We start from the raw sequence: 20,640 nt of genomic DNA, 5'->3' as shown, positions 1-20,640 counted from the left end.
GGTAAGCATTAACTTCTTCATGCATTCATCATCTTTTATATGTGTTTATTTATGTGGTAAAAAATTAAAGTGACGTGTCTCTTTTTTCTTTCGTAAGTTATGCAAAGGTCACATAAATTGTGGGCCACATAAGTTGGTGTCAACGTCATTCTTTATCATTTGTCACCGGTAAATACACATATTTCACGTGGACGACGTGGACTTACCTTCTTTCCTTCACTTGCTACTTGTAGAACAGAGAGTTATATATGACCGGATGAAAGGAAACACAATTGTTACTTCTCTAATTATGTCAAAATCATTGACATGTACTTAATTAAACTACCAAAACTTAGATATCTCGCAAATTCTCCCGATTAATGCACCTTCCTCACTCGTTTAGACAATGAACGTTTTTGTAATTTGCAGAGGCTAGAGTCTATTTTTGTTTGTGTAAGCATCTTTTTTTACAGCTGGCGAATACATCGCGTACTACCATTATACGCAAGTTGAATATATGATTCATTTGATGGTCAAGTGATAATGAATCATACGTACTATATACCCCATAATAAAGATTAAAGTACTGGCCATGTGAACTCTAGGTCATGAAATAAAATAAAATAAATATTTGATTGCTTTTATCTTCTATTAAATTACTAGTTAGGCTAAAACAATCAGTTATCTTCATTCAAGATTATAGATACGGCAAAATACAAGATTCTACTGGAGTCTGGTGTGGATTCCTGGGAAAGTTCATTATTGTCTGAATTGTATCCATTAGATGTTATTGTCACGTCTTTTGTTTCAAAAAAAAAAAAAAAGATGTTATTGTCACGTCTCATCATGCGCACAGGTTAAATTTGAAATAACGCCCACTGAAAAGAAAAAAATTCTAAATGCATGTGTATTGTGGGGATCCATGATACATTACAGACCTAATTTGACAAACTATTCAATTTTTCAAGTATTATTAGGCCCATAAGTAAGATAAACTTAGTAATCAACGTCCCTATATAGATATCGTTTATTTCAAATACACTTTTAATTAGAAAGAGTACTGCCTGCTTTAAACAGGAGATAAATTCACCACCATATTAGGAATTTGCTATAAATAATGTCCTCTTGCAATAAACTTATCATGTACTATTAATATGAATGAAATTATAAGACTAGCAGATAATACAAAATGAAAAAGGTCATTTCAGGATTGTAGTTACAAATATTAATATATACTTTATTAGACACAAGATGAGGAAATATAGGAAACAATATAAAGCTGATACATTTAAACATAAACACGAGGTATAAAATATAAAGGTATGAACGATAATTATGGCTGTATATCAGCAATAAAGATAGGTATATTAGTATAAATATAAGCAAATGATACTTAGTTTGTATTGAGAAGCTCCTCTATCATCTGCAAAGCAACCTTCTCTTCCTCGTCCATTAATCCTTCTTCTCCGCCGCCTCCAACCTCAGTGGCCGGTCCAACAACATCGTCTTTTGAAGCTGTACTAGTTGGCTCCTGGGAGGACCTGGAGGGACTGAGCTCCACTGAGCCGGAGGGACCTAGCTCCACCGTCATGACCCAACTAGAATCTGATTTTGAACCGGCGCGTTTCTGCCAGACGCCGATGTGGGAGCTGGCCGTGTCAAGACGGAGACATGTGAGGGAAGGCGAAGGAGACTTGCAGCATTTCCTCAGTTTGGCGCTGAGGATTGAAGAGAGGGATGACGATGATGAGGAGGCTGAGATGTCGGTTTTGCCCTCGGACGTGTCTCCGGTGTTGTTGTTGTTGAGAGGGAAGTTGGTCTTGGCGTTGCGGCCGCTCATTAAAACAGCGGCCTCGTCGTAGGCTCTTGCTGCCTCCTCCGCAGTCTCAAACGTCCCAAGCCATATCCTCCGTTTCCTTTTTTTTCATTTATCATGCATGTTATAGAATATAGTCCGTATAAGCCATAAAGTAACCATTTGTTAAAAAAAAGCCTAAGTTAACCAGCATTAAGTAGCAAAAACTGTAGAAATGTTAAAATGAGGTTTATGTCTTAGCTAAAGAGAGGAAATTAAACAATGAGTAAAACGATCATGTATATATATGTTTTGTGTTGTGTATGTTTGGTTGCTTACTTGAATGCATCAGAAAGAGGGAATAAATGAAAAAATCAGAAAAAAGGAAAGAAAGAAGGATGGTACAAGAGAGGATGACGAATCTCAGCGACCCAAGAACCCCAATGGCGTTGCCTGACACCTCTGAACTTCTTCGTCTGTACCATTCTTACTCTGTCAGAGAGAAAATAGGAATGGTTGATGATGAGTAATATATGTAATATGGATGTTTGGTAAATGGTAATGTTGTGTATTTATATACATAGGTTAAACTTTTGGTGGATAAAAAGGGTTGTACTTGTTCCTACTTTTATTACATTTGACGTACTCATCGATCGGCGCATCACTGTTTTATTAGAGAGAAAGAGTGTGAGAATTTAGTTGGAGTTGTTGGTATATAGTGATTGCTAATGTTCGGGAGTGGTTATAAGGGTAAAACGATTTAAATTTTCAAAGGTTGGATCGTTTATATATATATATATGTGTGTATATGTAGAAAAAGGCACAAGTGGTGAAAGTATCACATGGCCGTGTACATTAGGGCTGTTCGTTTGGTTGCCGCAGGTACCGGCGGCAGCGGCAGCGTCAACATTCTGCGTCAACTCTTGTTCGTTTCGTTGACGCAGAAAACTGCGTCTGACGCCGCGTCCGAACGCCGCGTCCTGCGGCTGACGCCGATAAAATCTGCGGTCGCGATATAGTATGCGGCAGCGTCAGCGGCAGCGTCAGCGTCTGCGAAACGAACAACAACTGTCCTCATTGACGCTGCCGCCGCCGCTGACGCTGCCGCCGCCGCTGACGCCGAAACCTGCGGCAACCAAACGAACAGGACTATTGTTTTTAGCATACTTATACGTACATCCTAATCAATCGTCCACATCATATAGCTACCTCTCTTGTTTCATTTGATGCTTGCTTATATTTGTATATAACTTCGTACTTACGTATAATTAAACCCTTTGTGTTCATCAATAATTGCAAAATACTATGATCAATTAAGAACCGTCATCATTATAATGTTACATTTATATACGTAATATGTTGGTTAACAACCAACACTAAGCATCGTCCAATATCAACATCATTAAGCCGATCCCATGTAAATACTATACATTATATATCTTATGTATATATCGATCTCATCAAAGCTATAAGCCTTCTTTGGGTCGTAACTGCGAATAAACTTAAAGTTGTATTTTAGAACATTAATCAATCGTAAAAAAAAAGATTGCCACATAAAGAAAACACGTAATAAGCGCTGAGAAAAGTGGTTGTTCACTCGCGATCAAATATAAGTTATATAACACATGCGACATACATCACAAACATATAGGAATAGTTAATATATAAAGTTAACACAAGTTAAAAGTAAAAGAAAGGACAAAAAAGGTGGTCCATATATATGTAAATTGTGCAATGCAATTAGTAGAAGGTTTTGTCAAAATATTTAGTTGCAGTACGCCAGTACCCACTGCCAAAGCACTGACTATCGTCGGGGGTTGGTCCAAAAATTAAGGCTGTTTAGGTGTCAATCTCATATCTATCTCTTTTAATTCTTTTATTTAGCCTAATGTATGTGTATATTTAAGCATAACATTATGGTAAATACTTTTGTCTTTTTTGGTGCTAATTTGGTGATGGCTGGTACTTAATGTATATAAGCAGGGCCCCCAGTTCCATATAGTCTCTTCGTTGATTATCGTAGTAGGATCTTGCATGTGATGTATATTCCAGTCATCTAAGTATTTTAAGAGAATATTTTGTAGTTTCATTTATTTTGACTCGAACTTATATTTATCTTTTGTTTTGAACACACGTATTTATCTTTTGAAACACGAAAATCACGTGATTGAATCTCGGCAAAGTCAAGAATGAGAAGAAAAAAAAAACAATTCTACAAGAGCCGAAGGGTGATTCAGCCAAAAGGCAAAAGTACCAGATGCCCTCAGCTGGAGAAAAGATTCCTAACTGCGAGTCTTACGTGATTTATGAATAACCCTTTGTTGGTGTTTTTTATTTTTTGAACACCAATAATATTAGAAAGGAGAAGGAAGTTCCTCCCAACTAGGGGAGGGTTACAATAGCATTACAAAGGCTAGATTTCGCTAGTCGATCAGCTGTAGAATTAAGGAGTCTTGCAATAAATTTAAAAGAAACAGAGCAGAGAAGTGAAGATAGTTGCTCGATGTCCTGGACAATTCCGTAGAGATCAGCCGGAGGATCCTTCGAGTTGATTGCTGCCAAAAGAGATTGGCAGTCTGTGTTGAAACAGACGTTTGAGAAGCCGTTAGAATTGGCTGTGGAGATGGTCCAGCGGAGCGCTAATGCTTCAGCGGTAAGGGGGGGATGAGACATTCCTTTCCGTATGCATGCCTTGGTGGAGGGTGTGTCCTTGCTTGTCCATGAAGATACATCCGAATCCTGCTGTGTTGTCCTCCTTCCTCCAAGCTGCGTCTGAGAAGCAGAGTATTGTATCATCCAGGTCGGGTATGATCAATGACTTACTGCGATGTTTCGTCGATGGAGGGATTCTTGGTTGAGCCATGTTCCATTCTCTAGCACTCCAAATGGATTTGGAGATTACATCTTCTGGGGTGAAGTGTCTCCCTTCGAATATCAGGTAGTTCCTCGCAATCCATAAGCCTCAGAGAACCCACAGAACAATATTAGATATGACTCCTACGGGTGGGAGACAAGTAGTCTTTTTCCCTAGCTTCAGGGCGCCTACCAGATCATCGCAACTCATAGGGTCAACGTGCTCCCTGAGGGGTAAGGAGTTCCATACCTGTACTATGAAGTCGCAGTGCAAGAACAGGTGAGCAGTGGATTCCACTTCGCCGCATCTTATGCATCTTGTGTTCTGTGTGAGGCCTCTTTGTTGGTGTTTAATTTACTTACATCATCTACTTTTCTCATGTCCTCTTGTATATCACGTCCATATTAACAAAAAACTGTGAGAACGAATTGGCCCGATCAAATTAACATGGACCATTTTGATTTCCAGAAGGTCTAGTATATGCATTCTTTTCAAGATGAATAAGTAAGAAAACAGAACATCTTCATGCTTAATTACCATTAATCAACACTGGTGGTTCATCATCGCCTTTTTCAACGGTTGCGGTTTTCATAGAGAATACTATGGTCTATAAACATGTTTATTATGATTGGTTGACACCACACACGTGTACCTGTGAGAATACATTAATGTCCATGTATTGTATATGCCTATCTCCTAGTATTTATATCAAGTTATCAACCACTCAAACCTTCCAGCTTTTGCTTCATGTTTATACTGTCTTGTTGCATGATCGATTGAGTCCACCATCTTCATTTTTTTTTTTCATCTCGAACCAGCCTCTTGATAAGCCATCAAGAGAGTTGTGTTATTGATGCAGGAGCATCCATGAGTTTGGAGGCAACTTAGAAGTGTTTTCCTACTTCGGTTTTATTTACTTTTCCTATCTAGTTTGGGATTTTCCTTTATTATCATTACTAGATTAATACCCGCGCCTTGCGCGGGATAAACATTATATATAAAAATTATTTAATGTATTAAAAGTCAGCAACTATTAAATATATAATTAAATTGGTGCGAACATATAAATCAATTTTATTAATCTAAAAATATATTTTTTAATATTTGATAAAATATGTAATTAAATTTAAATGATACTAACATACATAGTACATTTTAGTATATTTTTAATATTAATGTCTATTAAATGATGATTCCTACTCATATAGTTTTTTTGATCATTTGTATCTTTTATAGAAAAAAAATATAAATTACTGATAACAAAATTTTCATTGTGGGATTAATAGTTTTAATAGTTTATAATTTTTTAAAAAATAAGTTGTCAATTTTTGTTCAAAACTTTTACCAAAAAATTGTTCAAAATAAATTTTGAAACTATAAGATTTATGTAATTTATATGGTTTATAGTTTAATTTAAAATGATATATATATATATATATATATATATATATTAATCTTAATAATTAATTAAATTATAATTTTTTACTTATATAATTTTGTAATCATTTGAATGTGAGATTTTTAACAGTTTTAGTAATTTATAGTCGTTTTTAAAAATTCAAAATATAACATATACAGAAAAATCTAAATTTTTTATTATATGGTTATTGTGGTTGTTTAATTTATTTAATAGTTTAATATTAAACAAATATGATACAAGATACAATAATTTTTATCAAATCTTTATTATTCAAAATCATTAATTGTCATATATACTTTAGCCACATTAGGCAATTCCGTAAATTCTATTTAAGAAAATAATAAAGTACATTAATAATGAATTTATTGTTAGTTTAATAAAAAGTTTATTATATAATTAAATGGACCAACATATTTCTCTAATGATTCTAAGAATCATCCTAGTGATGACACGTGGCTACAAAAAGAAGTTGTAATGTTTCTCAAATAATATATAGGAGATGTAGAAAGTTTACTTATTTAGTTTATCCTACTCCAATGACGGTTTGTGTCTTTGGAGATCTATATAAACCAGAGCATATGGTTTTTTGTTGGATACGTTTGATTTTAATAAGAAGAGCTTTGCTTTTATCCCTTGTTTGATTCGATTCAATTCATCAAAACAGGAAGTTGGTCTCAAGAAGCTATCGAAAGAAACTTTTGATCGATCCAAGAACAGGTCTCGAAGAACCCTAAATTCTTAGATCGACCGTTCACCCATTCGTACGCTGCGCCAGGTTGGTATCAGAGCTTTGCTACGCTCCGGTATCGCTAACCACTTACGATGGTTCGAAAAACCCGTTCTCAACAATACGTCGAGGTGACACCCCAGCTACATAACAATCCGTGAATGACCTGCAAGCTCAAGTCGTGGCTCTTGTGAACGCGGTAGCTGCGTTATCTACATAAAACATTACACCAGCTATCGACCATGGACGGAACACATCCGCGAGCAACGTCCCTGATTCAGACGAGGAAGACGATAATCCCTTTGCCCCGCTCCGTCGACAACAACAACGTAACAACCGCACTACCAACAACAACTCCGACTCAGATGAAGAAGAAGAAGGTGAATCATCGTGGAAATCTTGTTTCAAACTCGATATACCCGAATTTAAAGGCTCCACGGTAGCATAAGAATTACTCGATTGGTTTGTAACAATAGAGGAAATCTTAGAATTTAAAGAAATTCCACTTGATCGTTGCATTCCTTTAATTGCCATTTGTTTCCGATATCGAGCTGCAGCGTGGTGGTCGCAGACCAAAACAACACGAGCTCGCCTAGGAAAGTCGAAAATCTTATCATGGGACAAACTGAAAAAGGAGATGCAAAAAAAAAATTTGCCCTACAATTATGACCAGTTGATGTTCCAAAAGTTCCAAAACCTACGACAAGGAAATCGCTCCGTTGATGAATATGCGACGGAGTTCTTCAAGATGATAACCAGTGTTGAGATTCGTGATACAGAGCAACAACTTGTCATGCGTTTTGTGGGAGGATTACGCCAGCAAATCCAGTTTACATTAAACCTATTTCGACCAGAATCAATCTCGGAGGCTCATCAACAAGCATTAACCATCGAAGCTCAAAACCGCAACAACTCCCAACCTTGGGGTACTGCTCGACAGCCTCGCCAGGATCAAGCACAAACACCAGTCGGTTCTTCCACTACCTTGACTTCACAACCAGAAACGGCCATTGTCCCTACCGATCCCGCAAAACAACAGCGACCAGGAGGGTTACGTTGTTTTTCTTGTGGAGAACTTGGTCATCGTCAATCAGCTTGCCCGTCCCGAAATCGTCGTGGCTTGCTTCTTGACCCAACAGGTCGCGATGTGGAGGTTATTTATGATGAGAGTCCGGAGGAGCTAGAAGATTCAACGGAGGAACTACAAGCAGATGAAGGTACTCTGCTCACGGTACGTCGTACTTGTCTTACACCAAAGGTCTCAGACGAGTCCCCTCAACGCAAGAACTTGTTCTCTTCACGATGTACGATTAACGGGAAAGTCTGTACGTTTATAATTTACTCGGGCAGCAGTGAGAATGCCATCGCCGAATCAGCAGTCTCGAAACTTAATCTTGAGGTCGAGCCACATCCATCACCCTACAAACTTGGATAGTTGCATCAGGGGAACGAACTGATAGTCACACGAAGAACCTTGGTACACTTTTCAGTTGGTGGCGCTTACAAAGATCAGTTGTACTGTGATCTCGTACCAATGGATGCATGCCATCTCTTGTTGGGACGTCCGTGGGAGTTCGATCGTCGGGTAATCCATGAAGGATTCCTCAACACATATACCTTTCGTTTCAATGATCGTACTTTTACGCTGAAGCCTTCGGCTCCTGCCATGATTACTAGTTCACCAGCGACACCACCAAATCCGGTTTTGTTACTTAAACAAGCGGAAGTCAAGGAAGCATTGCGTGATGCCGATCAAATCATTCTTCTTCTAGCAGTACCTGCTTCCTCATTCAACGATCATGATATACCACCTAAGTACATGCCGCTACTAATGGAATTCGCAGACGTGTTTCCGGTAGACTTACCATCCCAGCTACCTCCCCTCCACGATATTCAACATCAAATTGACCTTATACCTGATGTGTCCCTTCCTAAGTCGATCCCATTATCGAATGAGTCCAGCGGAACATGAAGAATTACGTTGTCAGGTAGAAGAACTTGTGGCTAAAGGGTTTTTGCGCGAGAGTCTCAGTCCATGCGCCATACCCGCTTTGCTAATCCCAAAGAAAGATGGGTCTTGGCGTATGTGTGTCGACAGCCGTGCTATTAATAAAATCACAGTATGATATCGTTTTCCTATACCTCGGCTCGACGACTTATTAGACCAAATCGGTACTGCAACGGTCTTCTCGAAACTAGACCTTAAAAGCGGTTATCATCAAATCCGTATACAACCCGGTGATGAGTGGAAGACGGCATTCAAAACCAGGGAAGGTATTTTTGAGTGGCTTGTTATGCCGTTCGGGTTATCCAACGCTCCTAGTACCTTTATGCGGGTCATGAATCAGGCTTTGCGACCTTTTATAGGAAAGTTTGTGGTTGTCTATTTCGACGATATCCTAATCTTTAGCAAGACGGTATCTGAACACATTGAGCATTTTCGTGAAGTCCTTTTGGTTCTGCGACGTGACCAGCTTTATGCAACGCTAAAGAAGTGTGAATTTGGTTCTCCACAGATACACTTTCTTGGCTATATCGTCTCCGACAAAGGCCTTGCTGTCGATCCATCCAAGGTTTCTGCAATCCAAACATGGCCGCAACAAACAACAATTTCGGAGATACAAAGCTTCCACGGCCTTACTTCTTTTAATCGGAGATTTGTGCCTCAGTTCTCGAGTTTGATGGCGCCTATCACTGATTGTATCCGCACCGCCTCCTTCTCTTGGACGTCCGTGGCGTCGTCAGCCTTCGCCATCATCAAAGACAAGTTGAGCTCGGCGCCGATCCTAGCTCTTCCAGACTTTACCGCGGTCTTTGAACTTCATTCTGATGCTTCTAAGACAGGCATTGGAGCAGTCTTGAGTCAAAACTCTCGTCCTATTGCATTCTTTAGTGAAAATTTGGCTGGAGCACGTTCTCGATACAACACTTATGACATTAAGTTTTATGCTGTGATACAAGAAATAAAACATTGGCGCCACTACTTGTTTCATAAGGAGTTCGTGTTGTATACTGATCACGATGCCTTGAAACATCTTCATAGTCAAGCCAAGGTTTCATCTCGCCACGCTGCGTGGATTTCATACCTCCAACAATTCACTTTTGTGATCAAACACACTGCTGGGACGTCTAACCGGGTTGCCGATGCCCTGAGCCGGCGTCAACTTCTTCTTGCGGTATTACATACTGAAGTTTTGGGGTTCTCATCGCTACTCGGCCAGTATGAGGATGATCCTTTTTCGGGAAGATTTTTCACTATGCACAGAATGGAATTTTGTCTGACTACACGCTGCAAGACGGATTTCTCTTTCACGGCAATTAGCTCTGTATTCCTGAAGGTAGTCTCCGCCTCCAGCTGATCACCGAGTTACACAATGAGGGACATGTCGGACGCGATCGCACTCTCCAGTTGGTGGCAGCTTCGTATTTTTGGCCATCTTTGCGGAGGGATGTTTCTCGCTTCGTCGAGCGCTGTGTCACTTGTCAAAAGGCCAAAGGGTCGGCTTCTAATGCATGCTTATATCTTCCTTTGCCTATTCCAACGCAACCTTGGACTGATATAAGTATGGATTTTGTCCTTGGTCTTCCCCGCACTCAACGTGGTTTTGATTCTATTTTTGTGGTCGTTGATCAATTTTCAAAAATGGTTCATTTTATACCATGTAAGAAGACCACGGATGCGGTTCAAGTGGCGATTTTATTTTTTTGAGAGGTATATCGCCTCCATGGATTTCCATCGTCCATCGTCTCTGATCGGGATTCGCGTTTTCTCAGTCACTTCTGGCGTTCTTTGTGGAAACTACTCAACACCAGTTTGGATATGAGCTCTGCTTATCCTCCTCAGACGGATGGTCAGACAGAGGTTGTTAATCGTTCGCTCGGGAATCTTTTGCGGTGTCTTGTTGGCGATGCTATAGGGACTTGGGATCAGCGACTACCACATGCTGAATTTGCCCATAATCACACTATCAATCGCAGCATGGGTCTTAGTCCCTTTGTAGTCAATTATGGCATTGTCCCGCGTGCTCCAATAGATCTTTCTTCCCTCCCCGATAATACTCATGTCCATGGGGATGCGGCTACATTTGTTGACGCCATTACTGATGTTCATGCTCAGACCGTGGCCAACTTAACTGCTTTGACGTCACGTTATAAGGCTGCTGCAGATGTTCGTCGTCGTCGTCTTGTGTTTAATGCGGGGGATCTGGTTTGGGCTGTACTTACCCGTGATAGGATGCCTGCTCATCTCTACAACAAGCTTCGTCCTAAGAAGATTGGACCTCTGAAGATTGTGGAACGGATCAATGATAATGCTTACCGTGTGTCCTTACCTCCAAACATCAACACATCTGATGTTTTTAACGTCAAATACCTATCTCCCTATCTTGCCGCTGATACTGTGACTGATTCGGGGTCGAATCCTTCTAACGTCGGGGGACCTGATGCAAGAGCATCCATGAGTTTGGCGGCAACTTAGAAGTGTTTCCTTTTTCGGTTTTATTTCCTTTTCCTGTTTAGTTTGGGATTTTCCTTTATTATCATTATCTAGAAAGTTTACTTATTTAGTTTATCCTACTCCAATGACGGTTTGTGTCTTTGGAGATCTATATAAACCAAAGCATATGGTTTCTTGTTGGATACATTTGATTTTAATAAGAAGAGCTTTGCTTTTATCCCTTGTTTGATTCGATTCAATTTATCAAAACAGGAAGTTGGTCTCAAAAAGCTATCGAAAGAAACTCTTGATCGATCCAAGAACAGGTCTCGAAGAACCCTAAATTCTTAAATCGACTGTTCACCCATTCGTACGCTGCGCCAGTTATCCATTTAAAAACAATGAATTTACAGAACGGCTATCCACTTTTAATCATATGCTTGATATTGAAAGCTGTATGTAATAATATGAATGATAAAAACTGATAACAAATTACAGTCACAAGCTGTATGTAATAATATGTATGATGATGAGTGGGGTTGAGTATGAGTCTATAAACAATGAAGAAGGCAGCAACTACTTTGACTTTTCAATTATCAGTTAACACCAAACACACTATGTAATAATATTCATAATTGTAGAAGACATAATTACGAGTAATATGGTTTAGTTGATGATGTAAAATGACAAAAATAGCCTTATCGAGAGGGGATCCGTATAACGGCTGAAGGGATGAACGATAACCTTCTTCTGGTCAAGCAAAGCGAAAGCGAAAGGGAAAACGTAAAGCGCAGAGAGGAGCCTTCCTTCTTCTTCTTCTTCGTCGTCAAGAAGCTGCTTCAGAAGTACTCTTTCGTTGCCCAGTTGATCAAAAAAGGAATCAACTTTATCGTCAGGTAAGTTATTTCATATGATTCTAAACTTTGTAATCATCATCACTCAATGTTTGTTGTTTGGATTATTATCTCTAGGTTTGATTTGGTGTTATTTGAAAAAAAGGATCATTGATTCCCCCCCTCCCTGAAAGTCTCGACCTTTCCAGATCTTTCGGAGCTCCGTTTACTTCAATCGATGGGGTGTGATTCTTCTTCCAACTCTCTGTTTTCGCTTTATGATTGATTCAGATTTGAGATTCTGTTTGATGGGTTTATGATAGATAAACCCTAATTAAGATTGAATTGAAAAAACCCAATAGGCTAATTGAGAGGATGTGTTTTGTGGGAGATGATCAGAAGTTGTGTGTTTTGTAACAGAGCAGTGGCTGCCTGGCTTGCTATAGAGAACCCAAACCAACTGAAACTCTAAAGGATCATCCACCTTTCAATCCCACAGCTAAAACGTTTAAGAAACCAAACGTCTGTGAAGATTTTTGGTCAACTAGCACAGTTGATATGGACAACACTACCTTCCCTTCTCAGGGGAGCATCTCATCATCCAACCAGACTTTTGATTCTCAGTCTGGTGCTGCCCCTCCTGAATTTGTAAATCAAGGTACATTCTTTGTTTCGAGTTGTGGACCATTGATGGTATTTTGAAATGGTTATATGTGAAGTGTGTGTGTGTGTGTTTGCAGGTCTTCTTCTTTGGAATCAGACCCGGGAGCGTTGGGTGGGCAAGGAAAGACGTAGTAACAACCCACCGGATCCCAGACAAGGAGCTAAGATCAAGTGAGTGGCTTTCATTTCATTACACACTATTTGTCTCTTCTAAGTTTGTTTTAAGCATATTGTATATGTCCATTATATGCTGCAGTTGGGACGCAGCATCGTATGATAGCTTGCTGGGGAGCAACAAGTTATTTCCCCAACCTATTCCTCTCAATGTAAGTATACTTAGTCACTCTCTCTCTTGAGTACATGCTATAAGAGAAACTCCCTGAGAGTTAACTCTATTGGCTACTGATGAAAACAGGAAATGGTGGATTTTCTGGTGGAGGTTTGGGAACAAGAAGGTCTATATGACTGATGAACAAGATACACTCTTATACACACACAATGGTTCCAACATTTCAGATTTTTTTTTTCTGTTTCGGTTTGATTTCTGAAACCCCCCTTGTTGTACCATCTTTCATTTGGAATTTGATCGAGAAAACCTGGAATGTGGCTCAATGAGAAAATCCCCTTGTTGTACCATCTTTCAATCTATAAAGGCTTAAGATTTATGTCTGGTATTTGAACAATCTAAGACAGTAAGACATGTCTTGTGCCTCCTGTCCGACCTACACGATGATCCTACCTCTCCAGGTGATGTATTTAGATGACATTAACATAAATTAGTCTAATGCTATGTCATTGGATTAGATTATCTCCTAGACTATATTTGAGAAGTGATTTTGCCACATATCCTTTTTACAATCAATTTCACAAAATAAATATGACATGACTACTGAAATTGATGACATGGCTTCCGGAAAAATACGACATGAATAATTTCATTTAATGTTGATTTATATTTTTGGCAAATTTATTAGAATATGGTAATAATTCATATATTACATTTAATATTGATATTTCTTTTTGGTAAACTTTTTTTAAATATGGTAATAGCTAATGCACCATCTATAAAATAAATATATTCATATATAACATTTTAAATTTCGAAATATTATTATTTTTGTATAATTATACAATTTGTATTACCAAAACTTTCAAAAATTTCTACAATTTTTTAAAAATTTAAATATCTAATCGTAAGAACATTAGTTTATTATATATCTACAAATTTTATAAATATTGTTTAGGCTCAATTTTTGATAATTATACAATTTTATATCATTTTATTAGTTTTATACAAATTGATTTAATATATATCAAATTTATATTAAATATTAGTAAGAAAATAGTAAAATCTATAATATTTAATAAAATTTATTTTTAAATATAAGTTAGATTTAAAAAATTCTTCACATCACATGGTGCAGGAAAACACCTACTATGCTTACAAAAGAATCTGCACCCTTCTTTTTTTTGTGTGGCCAACTTGTAGAGCATCTGCATTGAAGGTTCAATGCCCAGGTTCACACCATTCCCAAAAAAAAAATATTATAATATTCTCATTTTTATGAACTTACCCTTTGCAGGTTCGCTGTGATAAACTCGGTTCATCACTGTAACGCGGGCCCCACGCCACGTGGCGGCCAGCGATTGGTCCGCTTATTTTTTTTATTTTTTATTTTTAAAAAAAAATCAAACGAAAAAAATAATAAAAAAATTAAAGTTACGATCCCCCTCAAGGTTCATGGACGCAGATGCTTAAGTCACTTCCACAAGAAATCATAAAATAATATATGGGCCGGTTAATATTTAGGCCCAGTCGCTTGGGCTTCTTTTTTGCTATAGTAGGAGAGTGCGAATAAATAAAAGGAGAGAATATTCGCTATAAAACTATCGGTCACGTAGCGGACTTCAACCCCACACTCCATTATACTTTATTATTTGTATATCTGAAGAAAGTGGGGAAAGCAGATGCCCACACACCTTATCCACCGATGAAACGTCGGCTTAAAAGGGCACGTGTCTATCTCAAACAGGTCCGTCACTGAACTATCACGTAGCCCTATCAGATCCACACTCTCGTGTATTACGTGGTGAAAGGAAAAAAAATCATTTTTAGTTAGAAAAAAAGAAAATATTAAAAAAATAAAAGACAGAAACAGAAGCGACACGCGAACATATCCATTAGTCACAGGGGTTGTTCTTGCAGCAGTTCTTATTACCAGAAAGGAAATAAAGTCGTAACCTCTGTGGTAAAAAGATAAGAAGGGTTTATAGTAAGAGAGACAGAGTCTGTTTGTGTGTCAAGTTGAAGAGAGAAGAAGATGGAGAACACAGACGAACTCGTGTCCATTGAGCTTCCAGCTCCTGCTTCATGGAAGAAACTGGTATCTTCTTCCCCCTCTATTTTTTTTAATTACTGAAAAGATTGATGTCTCTGTAAGAATGTTTTTTTGTCGGCTCTGCTTTGTATTACAAGTTAGCTTCTTTTGTTTGGTCTAGGGTTTATGTTTGATTTTGGGAAATTTAATTAAATAACGAGTTTCGAGGTGGGTTTTGTATCTTTATGTTAAATTCCATGTGGGAATTTTGTAATTAGGTGATAATTTCACGCTTGGAGAGTTTCTTGCGAATCAAATTAGGGTTTTTAATGAAAATGCTATTGAAACCCTAGAAATGGTTGATAAAAATTGGGGCTTTTTCTATAGACTGTGTGTTTTGGATCTTTTATGTTAAATTCCATCTGAGAAGATGATAATTTAACGCTCATGGAGTTTCTTGGGGATCCAAATTAGGGTTTTCAATGAAAATGCTACTGAAAACCTAGATTGGTTGATAAAGTTTGGGGCTTTTTCTATAGAATGTGTCTGAGAAGTCTGTGACCATGCTATGTATTATGTGAGTGATGTAAAGCTTGTTTGTTTTCAGTTTTATCCGAAAAGAGCAGGTACACCGAGGAAGACAGAGATTGTGTTCATGGCTCCAACGGGTGAGGAGATTAGCTCACGCAAGCAGCTTGAGCAGTACCTCAAGGCTCATCCTGGGAACCCTGTCATATCTGAGTTTGACTGGACAACTGGTGAAACTCCAAGGCGATCTTCTAGGATCAGCCAGAAGGTGAAGGCTACAACGCCCACTCCTGAGAGAGAGCCTCACATGAAGAAAAGAAGATCTTCTCTCACTAAGAAGGACTTGAAAGAGGCTGCTGAGAAGGAGAACAAGGAGGGGGAAAAGAAGGAGGGTGGAGCAGAAGTGGCAGAGGCTGAGAAAGAGAACAAGGAGGGTGAAAAGACTGAGGCGGAGAACAAGGAGGGGGAAGTTGTGACGGACAAGAAAGAGAACATGGAAGTTGATACCTCTGAGGTGGAGAAGAAGAAGAATGAGGAGGAGAACAAGGAGGGAGAAGTTGAGACGGACAAGAAAGAGCCGATGGAAGTGGATGCCTCTGAGGGTGAGAAGAAGACTGAGAGTGGAGGAATAGCTGAAGAACCTCCCAAGGTTGAGGAATCACAGGAAGTTGTTGTTACTGATGGGGAGAATAAGCCTGCAGAGAAAGAGACTGAGAACAAGGCAGAAGCAAACGGAGAAAAGAATGAGCCTAGCCTTGATGCTGAAGCTAATAAGGGAACTGAAACCAAAGAAGCTGAGGAGAAGAAGACAGATGGCGAGGCTAACCTTGACGCTGAAGTTAACAAGGGGAATGGAATACAAGAAGCTGATGAGAAGAAGGCAGAAGCTGCAGCCGCTGTATCCGAGGAGAAGAGTAATGACGTGAAGGGAGAAGACACGAACAGAAGCGGAGAGGCGAATCAGGTTCAGCAGCAACAAGGTGCTGCAGCGTCCGTGAGCTGTTAAAAGGACCTGTAGAGAGAGCACAGGTGGTGTAAGAGTTTGTTGTTGTTTTTTTCTGATTTCAGGTGTAGTAGCTTTGACATTATGAGTGGGTGTTGTTGTATGTGCTTGTAGAAGAACTAATACGTCTCTGTAGTTCAGTTCATAATTATCATTAGACTCTTGTACTTTTGGTGTGTTGTTAATGTTTGGCGTTTAGTTTGTTTCTTTATGTTTGGCATTTAGTTTGTTTCTTTTCTCATCAAGCTTAGATAGATGCATGAAAAAGCGATATGCCAAATAGGCAAGTAAAAGCAACATGTGAACTCTACATAGTAAGATTAAAGAGCTAAGCCTGCCAAACATTTTAGCTTGTTTCTTTTTTCATCAAAGCTTAGATTAGATAGATGCATGAAAAAGTGATGTGCCAAGTAGACAAGTAAAAGCAACACGAACTCCACATAGTAAGATTAAAGAGCTAAGCCACAAAGCAATATATGACTTTTTAATGTATGATATCACTTATCAGTGAGCCCTTTTGATCAACCATCCACATGATATCTATTTTATTAAATTATATTAAGTTTTAGTGGATAGCAAAATTGTTGAATGAACAACTCTACATGATAAAAGTGAACTAGTTTTGAAAAGAATGTCAGCCACTCTACCAGATAGTCAAATCTTATACACCAAATCTAAACAATATGATTGAATGGATTTAAACCTCAATTAGATCTGATGTTGTCCAAAACAATTTTTTCATCGCCCCACATATAAAACCAAGAGATTTATGCAGATCAAACAATTCAACTCACATTATATTTCTATGACTACATCTAAGATTTACTTGGTCCAAAAATAGTCGGTTCTTTACTTCTCTCTTTAAATTTTGCTTTTTCTAACTTGTTCGATTAAGAACAAAATATTAATTAAAGGAAATTGACAAATATTTTGTATTTACTTAACAAAAATTTGTATATCCTTTTCCTTTTTGTGATTTAAGGCAATGACATGAAAACAGGAAAAAAGAGAGAGATATAGAGGGTCCAGATTAAAAGCAAGGTCCGTAGATCAACGGCGGAGGAAATTCAAGGGGTTATTATAAATAGAAAACAAATCCATCTTCCTAACTCAGTATATAAGTAAAACAAAAAGGCCGACGGCTCACAACCCTAATCCGAGCCAACCTCTTCCTCCAAGTCCAAAGCCCATTACACGCCGTTTGATTCTTCCCGCCGTTGCTCTTCTCTCTGCGTCTGTGTAAGTATTATTCATTCAATCAGTTTATCTCTCTCTCTCTCTCTCTGCGTCTGTAACTGATTCGATGTTCTCTTGTCTGTTTCAGGACTATGGACCCCAACCCTTATTCCGAGCTCGTTGACAACAAAGTTAATGTCGAGATTGAATCTTCCGACACGCAACCAATCAAGCGGAGGAGGAAGAGGAAGTCTATGGTGTGGGATCACTTCACCACCGAGACAACCACCTCCGGAACCACCAAAGCCTTTTGCAAACACTGCAACAAGTCCTACGCATACATGTCTGGCGGCAAAGCTTCGGGGACAAGCCACCTCAAGCGTCACATCGAGTTAGGTATTTGTGATAAGTGCCCGAACACAAACCTGGTCCCTCAAGTCAACGATGGAACCGCTTCTTGTCCTCCTCCCAAGAAGCGTCAGAAGAGATGTGCTAATGCCCCTCTGGATCAAGATGGATGCAACCGTGAGATGGCTAAGATGATCATCATGCATGGCTACCCTCTTCACATGGTGGAGCATCCTGGTTTCACTTCTTTCGTTAAGACTGTTCGTCCTCAGTTTGGAATGCCAAGGTTTGATACTGTCCATGGGGATTGTGTTAACATGTTCTTGTCTGAAAAGCAGAAACTTTCGGAGTTCGTTGGAGAGACTCCTGGGGGGGTTAGCCTCAGTGTTGACTTGTGGTTATCAAAGCAATCAGTGGGTTACGCCTTTGTGAGTGGACACTTTGTTGATAAAGACTGGAGCTTGAGTAACCGTCTTCTCAATGTTGTTGTTGTGGCTTGTCCTGATTCGGATTCCGCGTTGAACCAATCTATCACTGCTTGCTTATCTGAATGGAAGCTAGAGGGGAAAGTTTCAAGTCTCACTGTCAGCCAATCACAAGTGAATAAAACCTGCGTTGATAATCTTAGAGGTTTCTTGACTTTTAAGAACCAGCATGTGTTGAACGGTCAGTTATTAATAGGGGAATGCTACCCTCGTCTCCTAACCAGTATGGCGCAAGAAGCACTTGCGGCTGAGGAGGTTCGAGGACCAGTAAAGAAAGTCAGAGACAGTGTAAAGTATGTTAAGACAAACGACGCTTGTGGAGAGAAGTTTGAGGAGGTGAAGAGACTGTTTCCAGCTTCTGCTCCGTACAAAGATCTTGTAATTGACAACAAAGGGAGATGGGACACGAGTTACAAGATGTTGTTGGCTGGTTTAGAGCATAGACAAGTGTTTTCTTGTTTGGAGACTTGTTATCCTGGTTACAAGATATCGATATCTAATGAAGAGTGGAGGAAGATTGAGAGTCTCTGCTTGTGCTTGAAGGTTCTTTTCGAAACGAGTGATGTCTTGACTAGGCCAAAACACTCGACAGCAAATAATTTTTTCGATGTGATGACTAAGCTTCAGCTAGAGCTTAGCCACCTGGCCATGGGTGGTGAAGACCTTGGAAACGTTGTGAGCTCGTTGAGGGAGAGATTCGACTTGTACTGGAGAGGATGCTTCCTTGTTGTGGCGGTTGCTGCGGTCTTAGATCCTCGGTGTAAGATGCAACACGTAAAGGAGACATTCACTGAGTCATATGGTGAAGATGCAGAACAATGGATCAAGACTGTTAGTGATGCAGTCCATGATCTGTACACAAACTACAGTGATACCAATCTGCTTGATTCCTATGTAGTAGATCATGGCTTTGACGAAACAGAAGTGGTTCAAGAACCTCACTTCCAACAAGACATGCCTCAAGATGCTGATAAAGATGAGATAAGTCCACAATCAGAGCAAACCACAGAGTCACATCAACAAGAGACGCAGCCTAAGGTAGAGAAGCAGCAGAATGTGAGTGAAGAGTATCAAGACCACACGTCATTTATGGATGACGTGCTGCTCGAGGAAGGGTCTACTCTTGTTACAGTTGGAGACTCGTTTTCGGACTTTGACATTGAAATATCAGAGATGAAACCGGAGCTGGATCAGTACTTAGATGACAACTTGGTTTTGAAGTCGGAAGACTTTGATGTACTAAGCTGGTGGAGACTCAACAGCAACAACTACCCCACACTGTCTAAGATGGCTGCTGATTTTCTCTCCATCCCCTTCAGTACTGTCTCATCTGAGTCTGTATTCGACACGGAAGTGAAGCAGATGGACAGTTATAGGACCTCTCTTCCTCGTGGAACATTGGAGGCTCTCTTGTGCACCAAAGACTGGCTCAAGAACCAAACATTATGAATTTTACTCCGTTTTTTTTTTATTTTTGGATTCGCTTTTTTTAGTTTTGAAATTAGTTTTTTCATATCTGAGTTGCTTTATAACTATTAACTATTTGTCTTTTGATTGCATAGATGACTTTGATTGTTATTCATCTCATGAATGACTATAAGCTTCCATGTCTCTGCTCCAGCTTTCCTCTTACCATTTCCATGACATCTATTTTTCTAAGTAAAGAAAGGTCTATTATAAATAAGTAGAGGGGAGAAGTTTAAATTGTAAGTTTTGGGATCATCTAGTTGTAACATCATTGCTTCGGATTCTGAAAGATAAATATCCCACTTTCGAATTGGACAAAATATACATTTCCTTGGATATATGTACTCCAACAGAGCAAAGACGAGAAGCACTAGAAAGTGTCAAGAGTCGGTAGAAAAGTTAACGTCAGAGCCTGAAGAGGACCTGGGGTCCTGTCGTGGGCAAAAGGCTTCTGATATAAGCAGGAGAGCTGTCGGCCGCTGCTGAGCCTTACAATCCTGGAAGTTTATTGGTTACTGATCCGCAAAGCTCGGCAGCAACAACAAGAAACTCAGCTCAGCCTTTATATACAGACCAGTCCAGCAAGTAGCTGTCTACTTAGAAACATCG

The 20,640-nt window shown here is 39.2% G+C and overlaps 5 protein-coding genes across 7 annotated transcripts; 4 read left to right on the top strand and 1 right to left on the bottom strand.

Annotated features, from left to right (window-relative positions):
• Positions 1-1,162: 1,162 nt before the first annotated feature.
• Positions 1,163-2,518, bottom strand: LOC106362843 (ethylene-responsive transcription factor WIN1). Its single transcript, XM_022708681.2, has 2 exons — positions 2,180-2,518; positions 1,163-1,895 (listed from the first exon to the last, which is right to left on the bottom strand). The coding sequence occupies exons 1-2, from the start codon at positions 2,257-2,259 to the stop codon at positions 1,373-1,375; spliced, it is 603 nt and encodes a 200-aa protein (XP_022564402.2). The 5' UTR covers positions 2,260-2,518; the 3' UTR covers positions 1,163-1,372.
• A 5,791-nt stretch (positions 2,519-8,309) lies between these two features.
• On the top strand, positions 8,310-8,747 carry LOC106362841. The gene has a single exon (XM_013802677.2). The coding sequence runs from the start codon at positions 8,310-8,312 to the stop codon at positions 8,745-8,747; it is 438 nt and encodes a 145-aa protein (XP_013658131.1).
• Positions 8,748-11,851: 3,104 nt separating this feature from the next.
• On the top strand, positions 11,852-13,380 carry LOC106366564. Of its 3 annotated transcripts, none has more exons than XM_013806181.2 (6): positions 11,852-12,106; positions 12,182-12,286; positions 12,469-12,701; positions 12,784-12,877; positions 12,963-13,032; positions 13,122-13,380. In XM_013806181.2, exons 2-6 carry the CDS (start codon positions 12,282-12,284, stop codon positions 13,173-13,175), a joined length of 456 nt encoding a protein of 151 aa, XP_013661635.1. In that variant the 5' UTR covers positions 11,852-12,106; positions 12,182-12,281; the 3' UTR covers positions 13,176-13,380. The 3 variants fall into 3 exon arrangements, with proteins under 3 accessions (XP_013661635.1, XP_013661638.1, XP_048622364.1); XM_013806184.3 differs by having other exon boundaries at positions 12,464-12,701; XM_048766407.1 differs by lacking the exon at positions 12,182-12,286 and having other exon boundaries at positions 11,919-12,106; positions 12,464-12,701.
• Positions 13,381-14,748: 1,368 nt separating this feature from the next.
• Positions 14,749-16,761, top strand: LOC106366563 (methyl-CpG-binding domain-containing protein 10-like). Its single transcript, XM_013806180.3, has 2 exons — positions 14,749-15,090; positions 15,632-16,761. Exons 1-2 carry the CDS (start codon positions 15,028-15,030, stop codon positions 16,556-16,558), a joined length of 990 nt encoding a protein of 329 aa, XP_013661634.2. The 5' UTR covers positions 14,749-15,027; the 3' UTR covers positions 16,559-16,761.
• A 133-nt stretch (positions 16,762-16,894) lies between these two features.
• On the top strand, positions 16,895-20,175 carry LOC106366562 (zinc finger BED domain-containing protein DAYSLEEPER-like). The gene is made up of 2 exons (XM_013806179.3): positions 16,895-17,794; positions 17,880-20,175. Exon 2 carries the CDS (start codon positions 17,884-17,886, stop codon positions 20,011-20,013), a length of 2,130 nt encoding a protein of 709 aa, XP_013661633.1. The 5' UTR covers positions 16,895-17,794; positions 17,880-17,883; the 3' UTR covers positions 20,014-20,175.
• Positions 20,176-20,640: the final 465 nt, after the last annotated feature.

This window comes from Brassica napus, chromosome C8 (assembly GCF_020379485.1).
Source record: "Brassica napus cultivar Da-Ae chromosome C8, Da-Ae, whole genome shotgun sequence".
In the NCBI taxonomy this organism is placed as follows: Eukaryota; Viridiplantae; Streptophyta; class Magnoliopsida; order Brassicales; family Brassicaceae; genus Brassica; species Brassica napus.
Note: the sequence above shows the minus strand (reverse complement) of the source record. Positions and strands in the feature narration are given on the sequence as shown.